General features: G+C 40.5%; 1 protein-coding gene across 1 annotated transcript in view; it reads left to right on the forward strand.

Annotated features, from left to right (window-relative positions):
- Positions 1 to 561: 561 nt before the first annotated feature.
- The window catches only part of LOC311101173 (carbonic anhydrase-related protein 10), a gene marked incomplete at both ends in the record, with an annotated part of 326,103 nt that continues 312,192 nt past the window's right edge, over positions 562 to 14,472 (forward strand). The window contains one exon of the mRNA XM_084142260.1: positions 562 to 622. Within this exon, the coding sequence (XP_083998386.1) occupies positions 562 to 622 (61 nt within the window). The remainder of the gene's footprint in view (positions 623 to 14,472) is intronic.

Here is a 14,472-nt window from a genome sequence, read left to right on the forward strand (position 1 = left end):
AGTAGTGCTCTGCTCTCCTGTCCACACGCTGTCAATACCAGTTAACCCCCCCGACGGAGTTTTACCATTCATAGTTATGGAGTTAAGCAGATATTTTTTAGCTAGGTTATTCCTCTGAACTCTAACTAAGTTTAACTGTCGCTCTTTCCAGGATAACGAGGAAGATACTTCGACCATGGTTGTGTTTACACGGAATGACTGAAACTAATATTTTCAAATCGCAACCGACGCAAGGAGGGAGTACATTTATGGATGGTCTTGGCGGGGCACATAGGAACTCTACTACTGTGTGAATAGCCTACCAACTGACTTTTGCTTTCAGGATTCTACCTTTCGTTCTACATTTGGGTCTAAAGTTCGGTGGTTCTGTCTCTCTGGGATTGTAGTTTTGTGGGAGAGTGTGGCGTCATGACTTGGAGATAGATCTTGCTATGAGTCTGGCGTGGAAAATACCTATTGGAAGGTGTGCAGCGGGCTACAGACTGGGAGGACTCGACATCGGCAACTGATAGGCAACCCCCGTTTTTACCGAGCGTAATGCACCTGGCATGAAGACAGAGAATGGATATTATATGGGAACTATTTATTGTTCTTCACGCCAATTTCATAATCTGTATATCAGGTAAGTTTTTAGTAATTTATATTATTGGTGGGTCCGGTGTTAAACGGAGAGAAGTGCATGTTCATTGGATGAGAACGGAGGGAGGAAAACTGGTAACAAAGTTGTAAAATGTTGCTGAAAATGTTGAAATGAATTATAACGTAACGAATGATGTGTGTCGTTGATGGTCGGATCAATTGATAGGCCAATTGATAAAGGATCAAATGATACGATACATTTGAGAACGAAGACATTTACGTGGCAGAATTTGCCTGAAACTCGGATCTCATCAGTTGTGGTCGGTGGATGTCCCTCGGAATAGATATGGGACAGCCTATAAATTGGTAGCCAATACTGTAGCCCAAATTGTGTTTGTGGTGTATTTTATTATGTGCAGTATTGAATTATGCAAGTGTTATAAACTGATTTCAATTAGAAAGGGTCAACTGAACGAATGATCACCAGGACAGAGGTTATGTGAGAATGATTTCGTAAAATATAAAAAAATATATATTATAATTTATTCGACATATTTCTTTAATAGGTTCAGGCTCAGGGCTGACGTTTGCCCAATTTTCCCTTGGGGGAAATCGCGGTGTATTTCGTGAAATTATGAATGGAAAGTGATAGTGTAGTATTAGGCTACCACTACTGTTGAACTGTTATAACGAGGCAGTGCTACACGTGCATGAATAACCACCACATTGACATCAATAGAGGGTTCAGTGGAGTGAGCTAAATGGGCACGCATGCACTGGCCATGGCGCAATGGCTGTTCCAGAACTATTACAGCTATTATACTGTTAATGTGAGTGGATATGTACTGCGTAGTAGATAGGAACAGTATTGATTTCTCTTTATCATGTGAGGCCCGGGGCTATAGTATCACATTATTTCGAGTTAGATCAAATAGGGTAAGTGTGCGCATCAGTGAGCGCTGGTTGGGGTGATGCGCTGCTGGGTTGTGCCATCATGAGTATTGGGTAAAATGCATTAGGCTAGATCCATCATCACTCTGCAATGCAAATCCACCTGCTTATCTGCCAACAATTTCTTATACCACCATTGGAGACATGGAATTTCAAATTGTTGGCATCTTTGCTTATAGAGGCATATAGACTACCTACCTGTTCTGATATCAAAATCCGATGTTACTCTTATAGCCTATTATTGAAGCAGGTACCGGTTGAGGGGTCGAGTGCTGTACTTTAGAGGCGTGTGCACAGTCGTTCCCCAGGGATAGGCATATTTGTGACTTGGATGTGCGCAAAACCTCACTCTCCCCTCCCTCCATCCCTCCCTCCTTCCCTTTCTCTCAGATCTGTGAGTACATTAATTACGCAGGACTGTCCTTTGGAACTTCCACATCTCCCCTTGAGCCTGACTAAATTAGGATTATAGGCTAGTTATGAAGGACCACGCACACACGTCACCCCCCACCCCCCTCCATCCATCCCTCCCTCCTTCCCTTTCTCTCAGATCTGTGAGTACATGAATTACGCAGGACTGTCCTTTGGAACTTCCACATCTCCCCTTGAGCCTGACTAAATTAGGATTATAGGCTAGTTATAAAGGACCACACACACACACGTCACTCCCCCCCTTATGTTAAGGAGGGATATGTGCAATAATTTGCTGGGCCACTTGGGTTTGTAGCAGATGGAAGTTATTACATTGTTTCATCACTGTCGTTTTTAATGCCACACTTACCAGTTACATAAGGGCGTGTTCCTAAAATATGAGAATGTAACATGTAGGATATACCTGCCAACCATATGCAAATGAAATATCTCCCTGTTTTGCACATGCCTGCTATTACCATGGCAACTAAAGTTTGATACCCCATGGAATGTAGTCAAGGAGATTAGCCTACAGAATATTGGAGACTGGACAGGTTACCTTTAAACCTGCTCAGACTGCTCCTTTCTGCAAAAGGTAATTGAAGACACATTATGATGATCAGCTTGATTATGTAAAAGGTTACATGGCTTAATCTCCTAAATGGATACAATAGGCACAACCCTAATTTTACAACTTTACATCATGGGACCAATATCTGGCCAACCTACTACCAGAGTGTAGGCATACACAGCATCTCCAAAACCTGCCAATTGAGACCAGCCAACTCTGTTTTAGCATTGGAACAAAATATCAATTAACATCTTTCTACTGCAGATATCAACCCTTCTGATGCTTGGGTCTGACCGAATGTGATAATATTTCAACATTGATCTGCTTGGCATACAGACACAGGCCTAGGCATACAGCGAATGGCTACACTTCAAGATGCACTTATGAATAGCGAAAGTCTTCAAATCTTCTGTTTATCAATCTCCTCAATGCTCATTACTTTTCTTTGGGGAGCTGTAGCTGTCAAATACAGAAATTATGTCTCATTATGCCTTACTTTTTGTTAACAAAATTCCATCTGTAAAATGTTTCATATAATATGGGACTCTACCTATCTGAGCTAAATTGAAATATAATGCCAGATTGATCTAAAAAAAGGGAGATAAATGATTATTATTGAACTGCTGAAAGTTACTGATCTAGATGGTTTAAGCATTTGTTTAATCTCTACAATAGAAACAGCCAACTCTGGGACTGTATCAGCTGTATCATGAGACCACAATAGGCCTACAACTGACTATTTGGTTTGAATCTTTGTCACTTTCAGAAATAACACTGTTGTAGACTATTGTCATTTCTCAAAGTGAGAGCAAAACAAGTCTCACTTATCTTCAATTGTCTTGTCGGATACTGCTAGGCTTTCCGTTGACTGTGAGTGCCAAGGAAACCATTTTCTTCTCTATTCTCCATTTGTTCAACTACATGCCGATGCCTTTCTATCCACTTAAGAGCCTTTTCACAATTACTAAACTTTTTGTAAAAAATACCATCAGCTACACATATTACTCAAATTTAAACCTGCGTACTTGCTATGTCTCGACTGCTACCTCTGGAGGTAGTGTACAACACTCGCCCGACAGTTACCCCCCTTGAATCAGGGCAGTGTCAACAGAATTGTCTCCTTGAGCCAACCTTCCTACAGTATAAATGGTAAAAGCAGAGCAATGTTTTTGAAAAGCTGAATTGTATAGACATTTTCCTAATATTTGAGACTTGTTTTATTTAGTTTTTACCTGAAATTGCAGTAACAGCCTGTTATATTCTGAAATTGTTGCAGTAGCTGCCAGCTGCACTGAGCCACGTAGAACTATGGAAGCCCATCCCCACCACCAAAAACATTTAAAATGTAGATCATACAAATAGGATATGTTTTTGTCATTGGGAAAATTGTATGGTGATTTCAGAGGTGGCACCACAGGTCCCAGAGTGGTGGGGGTGAAATTGTTTGCCTGGGGCCCAGAGTTTTTCCTGATCTGGTAGTAGGCTAACCTAACCAACTGTGGACCCTAGTTGTATGACATAGTAATACATCAACGGTTTTATATGGGCTATGATGGGACCAGATTATTTGTCTAATCAGGTCATTTGTTTTTTTTTTACTCCTGGAAAAACTCCTGGCCCTAGGGACGATGGAAACAGTACAACCCTTTACACAGACAGAGACAAAAACTGTGATTGGACAAAAACTAACAGGGCTGAGCTCGCTGTATGCAGGGTTCCATTGTATAGGCCTTTGCATCTCTAATGATATACTCATACAGTATGGCATCACTATTGTGTTGATTGATTAATTCCAGTCAGTAATTTTTTATTAAAAAGGCCACCCGAAGTGTGAATATAAACCAAATTTGATCACATTCACATTTTCTCAGAACACAAATAAATGGGCCTATTTTAGGCTATAAATACAGTGGATTCAGAAAGTATTCTGACCCCTTTACTTTTTCCACATTTTGTTATGTCACAGCCTTATTCTAAAATTGATGAAATTGTATTTTTTCCTCATCAATCTACACACAATACCCAATAATGACGAAGCAAAAACAGGTGTAATTTGTTATGCGCAAATTAATGAAAAATAAAAAACAGAAATATTACATTTACATAAGTATTCAGACCCTTTACTCAGTAGTTTGTTGAAGCAACTTTGGCACCAATTACAGCCTCGAGTCGCTACAAGCTTGGCACACCTGTATTTGGGGAGTTTCTCCCATTCTTCTCTGCAGATCTTCTCAAGCTATATCAGGTTGGATGGGGAGCGTCGCTGTACAGCTATTTTCAGGTCTCTCCAGAGATATTTTTCTGGTTCAAGTCCGGGCTCTGGCTGGGCCACTCAAGGACATACAGAGACTTGTCCCGAAGCCACTCCTGCGTTGTCTTGGCTATGTGCTTATGGTCGTTGTCCTGTGGAAGATTAACCCTCGCCCCAGTCTGAGGTCATGAGCGCTCTGGTTTTCATCAAGGATCTCTCTGTACTTTGCTCCGTTCATCTTTCCCTCGATCCTGACTAGTCTTCCAGTCACTGCCGCTGAAAAACATCCCTACAGACAGCATGATGCTGCCACCACCATGCTATCACTGTAGGGATGGTGCCAGGTTTCCTCCAGAAGTGACGCTTGGCATTCAGGCCAAAGAGTTCAATCTTGGTTTCATCAGACCAGAGAATCTTGTTTCTCATGGTCTGAGAGTCCTTTAGGTGCCTTTTGGCAAACTCCAAGCGGGCTGTCATGTTCCTTTTACTGAGGAGTGGCTTCCGTCTGGCCACTCTACCATAAATGCCTGATTTGGTGGAGTGCTGCAGAGATGGTTATCCTTCTGGAAGGTTCTACCATTCCACAGAGGAACTCTGGAGCTCTGTCGGAGTGACCATCGGGTTCTTGGTCACCTCCCTGACCAAGGCCCTTCTCCCCCGATTGCTCAGTTTGGCCAGGCGGCCAGCTCTAGGAAGAGTCTTGGTGGTTCCAAACTTCTTCCATTTAAGAATGATGTAGCCACTGTGTTCTTGGGGCCCTTCAATGCTGCAGAAATGTTTTGGGACCCTTCCCCAGATCTGTGTCTCGACACAATGCTGTCTTGGAGCTCTATGGACAATTCCTTTCTCCTCATGGCTTGGTTTTTGCTCTGACATGCACTGTCAACTGTGGGACCTTATATAGAGGTGTGTGCCTTTCCAAATCATGTCCAATCAATTGAATTTACCACAGCTTGACTCCAATCAAGTTTTAGAAACATCTCAAGTATGATCAATGGAAACAGGATGCACCTGAGCTCAATTTCAAGTCTCATAGCAAAGGGTCTGAATACTTATGTAAATACGTCAAAAAAAATAAAAAAAACTTTAAAAAAATTATTATTAGCAAAAAAATCTAAAAAACTGTTTTCACTTAGTCATTATGGGATCTTGTGTGTAGATTGATGAGGGGAAAAAAATATTTAATACATGTTAGAATAAGGCTGTAAAGTAACAAAATGTGGAAAAAGGGAAGGGGTCTGAATACTTTCCGAATGCACTGTACATTACTTTACATTTCCCCTGGCCTAGATGGGATCAGAGCGCATAGGTTTCTATAGGCTACCTGCAGCTGTGGGTGTTATCAGAAGGCAGTTGATCAGACTTAAACTCAGATTAATTGTGCACGTTGACAAATCATTTTTGGTGGCTGGTACGAGCTTCCATATAAAACAGCTTGTCATGGTGAATTCACTTATAGAGTAGAGAGTATAGTATTACTTTATTAATCCCAACTTGGGAAATTGTTTTATGACAGCATGCATCCTCAATTACTTACAATGACAGAACACGCAACAATGACCAACACATGATAAAAAACACACGCAAAAAAACCCACATTAAGACAAAAAAACACTGTAAGACAACGGCACATGCACCAACCATAGTATCCCTAAAATAATAGTCTGATTCAAGCGCTGTTTTCTATCCTACTCTGGGGAAAACAGGCAACAACATTTTACAATAGAAAGACCTCATAAAACAGTTAATCCATTACACTAATTAAAAAGCCTCATGGCTGTGGGTAAAAATGAGCCATGTTTTCAGTCGCAATTTGCTTTTACCACATGCAATGATTTTCATGATATTGATAAAAATGTAGCCTGGCTTGTTGTAATGTTGTAAGGCAGCCCTACTGTACTTTTATATTTGTATTAGAGGGTTAATTGTTCAATTATAGCAACTCTGTGCTTTTGTCTTGAAGGTCATGAGTGTAGCCAACAGACGATAAACTAAACCCTTTAATTGTCTGTAATTTTGCATTATTCAAGAGTGTAATATGGTTTGGTTGCATTATTCAATAGGCTAATATGTTTTAGAAGAAAAGTTTCTGTCATTATTGAATAGTTAGGGCTTACTGGCTAGTGGCTACTGTGATATTGACGGACCAAGATTATCTCATTGCCATTCACAACGAAAGGTAAGGATGTAATGTGCAGTGGTGTAAAGTACTTAAGTAAAAATACTTTAAAGTACTACTGAAGTAGTTTTTTTGGGTATCTGTACTTTACTTTACTTTTTATATTTTTGACAACTTTTACTTTTACTTCACTACATTCCTAAAGAAAATGATGTACTTTTTACTCCATACATTTTCCCTGACAACCAAAGTACTCCAAATCAAATCATATAACATTTTATTGGTCACATACCCATATTTAGCAGATGTTATTGCGGATTTAGCGAAATGCTTGTGTTCCTAGCGCCAACAGTGCAGTAGTATCTAACAATTTACAACAATACACAAATCTAAAAGTAAAAGAATGGAATTAAGAAATATATAAATATTAGGACGAGCAATGTTGGAGTGGCATTGACTAAAATACAGTAGAATAGAATACAGTATATACATATGAGATGAGTAAAGCAGTATGTAAACATGATTAAAGTGGCCAGTGATTCCATGTCTATGTATATAGGGCAGCAGCCTCTAAGGTGCTGGGTTGAGTAACCGGGTGGTAGCCGGCTAGTGAAGCTGTTTTTCAGTGATGCACCTGTACTGACCTCGCCTTCTGGATGATAGCGGGGTGGACAGGCCTGGCTCGAGTGGTTGATGTCCTTGATGATCTTTTTGGCCTTCCTGTGACATCGGGTGCTGTTGTTGTCCTGGAGGGCAGGCAGTGTGCTCCCGGTGATGCGTTGGGCAGACCGCACCACCCTCTGGAGAGCCCTGCGGTTGCGGGCGGTGCAGTTGCCGTACCAAGCGGTGATACAGCCTGACAGGATGCTCTCAATTGTGCATCTGTAAAAGTTTGTGAGGGTCTTAGGGGACAAGCTGAATTTCTTCCGCCACCTGAGGTTGAAGAGGTGCTGTTTTGCCTTCTTCACCACACTGTCTGTGTGGGTGGACCATTTCAGATTGTCAGTGATGTGTACGCCGAGGAACTTGAAGCTTTCCACCTTCTCCACTGCAGTCCCATCAATGTGTATAGGGGCGTGCTCCCTCTGCTGTTTCCTGAAGTCCACGATCAGCTCCTTCATTTTGTTGACATTGAGGGAGAGGTTATTTTCCTGGCACCACTCCGCCAGGGCCCTCACCTCCTCCTTGTAGGCTGTCTCGTCATTGTTGGCAATCAGGCCTACTACTGTTGTGTCGTCTGCAAACTTGATGATTGAGTTGGAGGCGTGCGTGGCCACGCTGTCATGGGTGAACAGGGAGTACATGAGGGGGCTGAGCATGCACCCTTGTGGGGCCCCAGTGTTGAGGATCAGCGAAGTGGAGGTGTTGTTTCCTACCTTCACCACCAGGGGGCAGCCCGTCAGGAAGTCCAGGACCCAGTTGCACAGGGCCCCGAGCTTAATGATGAGCTTGGAGGGTAGTATGGTGTTGAAGGCTGAGCTATAGTCAATGAACAGCATTCTGACATAGGTATTCCTCTTGTCCAGATGGGATAGGGCTGTGTGCAGTGCGATGGCGATTGCATCGTCTGTGGGGCGGTAAGCAAATTGCAGTGGGTCTAGGGTGTCGGGCAAGGTGGAGGTGATATGATCGTTAACTAGCCTCTCAAAGCACTTCATGATGACAGTAGTGAGTGCTACGGGGCGATATATATTTATTTCAGTTACCTTTGTTTGAGTTACATTTTGAATGCTTAGCAGGACAGGAAAATGGTCTAATTCACACACTTATCAAGAGAACATCCCTGGTCTTCCCTACTGCCTCTGATCTGGTGGACTCACTAAACACACATGCTTAATTTGTAATGATGTCTGAGTGTTGAAGTGTACCCCTGGCTATCTGTAAAAAAAATAAAAATAATGTTTACTTTTGATACTTAAGTATATTTTAGTAATTACATTTACTTTTGATATTTAAGTATATTTTAAACCAAATACTTTTAGACTTTTACTCAGGTAGTATTTTACTGGGTGACTTTCACATGAGTCATTTTCTATTATGGTATCTTTACTTTTACTCAAGTATGACAATTTGGTACTTTTTCCACCACTAGTAATGTGAATTGAAAAGTAGAATTCTCTTTCACCACCTAGCTCCTCAGACTCTCCTTCATATCTCGTAGTGGGAGTAGGGCCTAAGTGCTGTTCATGTAAATGTCAGCCAGCTCCAAGTCCCTACGTCTCCCAAGAGAGAAAGCGGGAGAGCGAGAGAGAGCTTGAGAGAGAGAAAGAGAGAGAAAAAGAGAGAGAGATCACAACTGTTCAATCTAGCTGGTCATGGTGAGAAGGTTTTGCTGAGACTGAACACGTTGATTAAACTGCAGCATCAACTCTTAATATTGCACACACCGGTCTCTGGAATCAAATGGTTCTCCTCTCTACTAATGCCCCCAGCCCCATCCATTCGTTCCTAAAAGGACTAGGCTTCTATTGGCAGTTATTAGTCTCAAATACTTTTTTTGCAAGAGGTTCCTCTATTATTGAATCTGCTTATGACTGACTGGGTAATAAACCTGGGTTGCTCAAGGCTGCATTAGCCCATTGAGCTAAAGCTTAGCATTTCTCTCTGGGACGTCTCTGGGACATCTCAGGCAAGCTTACTCATCACATGACCATAGTTCCCTGAAGCACCTCTGTTACACACTAACATTTAGCATGATCCCATATCAGCTGTCTCTTGATGGAAGTGTGAAAGTTGCCATTTCCAATGCAATCATTGGCTACTTTGTTTTCCTCTTGTCTTTTGAACACACTAGTAATCAATGTGTCATCACTGAATCTCCCCTTCGTGTCGCTGCCTGTCTGAGTTTTACAGACACCAGATCAAGTATATCTATCATCAGTAGGCCTATAGCCTCTATCAGAGGGGGATTAAAGATAAGCACACCCCTGAGTGAATACAGTGATCCAGGACATAATCTGAATATAATACCCACATCAAAACATTTTAGACGGGTCACTGGCTTACTGTAGCAGTGTTTTCTATTAGCGCTGGCTGTTGGCTAATCAGACGGTTACAGACTAATTTTCAGCCGGATACATTTTCCACTTTATATTAACTAGGCTACTTTTCATTTAAACGTCTCAATTCGCCAGTCCGTCGAGCCCTCTCCCGCTAGAGAGCCATTCATTTGGCTCCCTAATTTACATAGGCTACTGGTAGGCCTAGGCTTTTTGGCGATTATCTGCAGATAAATTACGAAAACATCCAATGAAGATCGTGAATCATCACTGCAGGAACAATAGGTAGTGGAGAGCCTCATTCTGGTCCAAATAGGATAATTGGTGCCCTCACGGAATCCAGGTGTTAAAACGGAATTCAACAATATAAAAAAAATGTATTGACCTTATTAGTACACTGTTAAAATGAAGTGCTTTGTAACACCAAAACTAGTGACAATTGAGCTGCCACCAACTTGAAGGAGCTGAAACCTTAACTTTGCTGGAGTATTGAAACACATCATCCCGAAGATGTTTTGAAGCATGAGACGGTGTGTTGTAAGACCACTTAAGAAAGTGTTGTGCAACACCTTGCCAGGGACTGGGAGCACTATCGGAAGAGGTTGAAAACGCATTTATTTGGTGTTTCAATTTCTGTTTACTGTAAAATTAGATACCTTCTCTTTTGGTGTCATGTCCTCTCTCTAAAGCTTCTAAACACCATTATGATGTTTAAAATCCTGTCTAGTGCAGAATTAGATAACTTCTTCTGGAGTATTTTCATTGATTTATGTATCTGATCATAAGCCTACACCTCATGGCACAACAAGCTGCTTAATACTAATATAGAATGTATGCTTTTCTTTCTTCAAACATGCATACAACATTGTGTAAAATATTCATGAAGTAAAAAAAAAATGGAATTACCCACAATCCTCTAAAAACAGAGCAAGATAGGAAGTGCAAGGAGATTAAAACCAGACTTCTAAATAGTTCAATCACTCAATTTTCTCTATCTTTGGTAATCCTCTTATAAAGCATACTTAGGCCAACATTTTGAGAAACATATTAAGTTGGATTTATTCAACAGCAACAAAAATATGTTAAAATTAAATTAACAAATCATTGAAATGACTTGCATACATTTACAGGTAGTTTTTTTTTGTTGAGTAAATGTCAGTTCACCTGAGAATCATGGCTGTGTGATTGAGTGTGTAAAATTCCAATGAAATGTACCATCTTGCCCCAGAAGACGGGGGTCCAATTCCTGCTTCCGCCTGTTCCACTTTCAACCTTTCTCTGTCTCCTCCTGTTTCTAATCTGTGCAATACAAAAATTAAGGTGAAATTCCACAAAACATATTCTCTTTAGGCCCTTATCATCAATCAATATGTAGTCTATAAACCGTTTGCATTTCTTAACCATTTGATTGTATGAGAGACACAGTCTGACATTTTTTTTATTTTGTGTGTTTTGATGCTGCCTTTTACATGCACTGAAAACCCCCAAAAAGTGTTTTCACAACACTCTCTTAAAAACACCAATATTCAGATGGAAGAACCTCTTTGGGTGTTTCAGAGTACTTTTATTCTGTTTTAAAACACATTCTGTGTATCATAACACTTACATTGGATTTACATTCAAACACCCTCCAAACACCAGATCTCAGGTTAGATGCACTACTTTTCATAGTTTCATTACACGATCATGGTGTTTTGAGTCTTTCTGTTTTTACAGTGTAGGGAATCCACTATATGTATTGAAAATGAATTCATTAGCCAAAGTTTATCATAAGACATGAAAATAATTAGGCTTGGTTGGAATACCGTATATACACCATATACCGGAGAATAGCCACGGGATGGTTTTTCAATACCGTCAATACCGTTTAAACTATTTATTAGACGTTTTTCAATACATTTTAATATTTATAGCTACTTATTAAGTAAATACAGTGGCTTGCGAAAGTATTCACCCCCCTTGGCATTTTTCCTATTTTGTTGCCTTACAACCTGGAATGAAAATAGATTTTTGGGGGGGGTTGTATCATTTGATTTACACAACGTGCCTACCACCTTGAAGATGCAAAATAAAATAAAAATTGTGATACAAACAAGAAATAATAACAAAATAAAAACAGACAACTTGAGCGTGCATAACTATTCCAATCTCCGCTGTGGATCTTTGCAGCTCCTTCAGGGTTATATTGGGTCTCTTTGTTGCCTCTCTGATTAATGCCCTCCTTGCCTGGTCCATGAGTTTTGGTGGGCGGCCCTCTCTTGGCAAGTTTGTTGTGGTGCCATATTCTTTCAATTTTTACTAATCGATTTAATGGTGCTCCGTGGGATGCTCATAGTTTCTGATCTTTTTTTTATATCCCAACCCTGATCTGTACTTCTCCACAACTTTGTCCCTGACCTGTTTGGAGCGCTCCTTGGTCTTCATGGTGCCGCTTGCTTGTTGGTGCCCCTTGCTTAGTAGTGTTGCAGACTCTGGGGCCTTTCAGAACAGGTGTATATATACTGAGATCATGTGACAGATCATGTGACACTTAGATTGCACACAGGTGGACTTTATTTAACTAATTATGTTAAATTCCGAAGGTAATTGGTTGCACCAGATCTTATTTAGGGGCTTCATAGCAAAGGGGGTGAATACATATGCCTGCACCACTTTTCCGTAATTTATTTTTAAGAATGTTTTGAAACAAGTAATTTTTTTTATTTCACTTCACCAATTTGGACTATTTTGTGTATGTCCATTACATGAAATCCCCAAAAAAATTGTAATGCAACAAAATAGGAAAAACGCCAAGGGGGATGAATACTTTTGCAAGGCACTGTACCTGCTGTAAACTTGTGCAATACAAGCAGATCGTGTTCTTCATTTCACCTGTCACATTATTTAAAATGATGAAGCTTACAGTAGTTCCCCCAAACAGTTTAGCCAGTCGTGTGTTTGTTTGTAAATAGCACCACGGGAGAAAGCGGGAGCAGGTGAGTCCAGCTGTGTATTGACAGGGCTTGTGGTTTATTTGAAAGTCAACAGTGTTTTTTTGCTTCAATAGAGTGATCAGGGACGTGCAACTATAGTTTTCCTTCACAGAAAATACATTAGTGCAACACATTCGGCAAAAAACAGCTTCATTTTCATCAGATGACAATAGAAGTGCAACGCTATTTGGCTAGCAGCCACACAAGTAAATGAGTGTACAATGAAAAAGCAAGGTCTTTTTTTGCAAAAACGATGCTTGGCCATCATATTTGTAATGTTTATCATAGAAATAATGTAGAGTGGTCTGGCTACACCGAAAAAAGTACAGGAGAAAAGTAACTACACATCAGTCAGAGTGCTGTCTGCTGATAGAATGCCTGTTCTTGAATTCTCATCCGAGTGGAGAAGTGCAACTGAAGCACAAAATTAGTCTGATGCCGAGCAGAAATTACAGAGCAGGCAGTACCGTTGCCCTAGCGACTCTAGACTCCACACAGGTACAGCGTGTAAACATGCTGCTCCAGAATCAGGACTGTTCTTCCTTCAGACAAGCATGTGTCAAAACTTTGTTCATTTGCACAATATCTCTTGTTCACATTCGCTTGTAAATGTCCAAACTCACCAAAAATGACATTCGGTGGCTCCTGCCTATATATGTATAACTTTATGAGCATGATTGTCTGTCTTTGTAATTCATTTATTTTGCACTCGTTAGCATATTTACCTATCAGCCTCCATGGTCATTTGCTATTACTTATGCTAATTAGGTTAGCATTCTGGTAATACATGCCCAATGGGCTTTTTAGCTTTTTTTTGGCGCCCCCTTGTGTTAAGACGTTAATACCGTAGATCCCGGGATTTGAAAAGGCTGGTATGACGATATGAAAATCTGGATACCGCCCAACCCTAAACAGAATGCATCAGTGATTCGTATTTCCTACAACTTTCTGAAGAGGCAACGAGAACGCCCCTGTCTGTGTGTGCGGTGCGCACGTCTACCACTTTGTGTAGCCGTTAGCGATGATGCTAATGAAACAGTCTTCTGGAAGATGGAAAGGCTTTCCCAAAAACCTTCTCAATTAAATGTTAACTACAAAGAAGCCTGTGCTTACATGGCAGAATGATATCAGGATTATTTTCATAAATCCAGAGGGTATTTGTTTTGCAAACTCTAACCTCACATTTGCGCTACAAAAATGCCGCTAAACAACAGCCTCTTGCTAGGTGTGCACTTGAATTAAAGGGTAACTACACCCAAAAATCTAGATTTCTCAGATTTTTCCCAGACCTCAAAAGAGGTCTCCTGATGTGGCATTGTTGTGGACTTAGAGAATCCAATTTAGTTCGTTTTTTTCTATTAAAAATATGTAATATTAATAATGGAAAACGTAAAAAAACTAAACCTTTAATTTATTTACATGATTATGGGGCTATTTACTTAATATTTCTGTTTTAAAGGTGCAATATGCAGAAATCGCTCCTCCATTTCCTGGTTGCAAAAATTCTAGTAGTTCACCTAATTTCAGTTTATGTGACAAAATAAGCAATGTGTAGAGAATCATTGTACCACCTAAACAGCTGTGAAATATATTTTCAATAACCAGCAAATATTGTTCAG

Source organism: Coregonus lavaretus (genome assembly GCF_964263955.1).
Source record: "Coregonus lavaretus genome assembly, chromosome: 25".
In the NCBI taxonomy this organism is placed as follows: Eukaryota; Metazoa; Chordata; class Actinopteri; order Salmoniformes; family Salmonidae; genus Coregonus; species Coregonus lavaretus.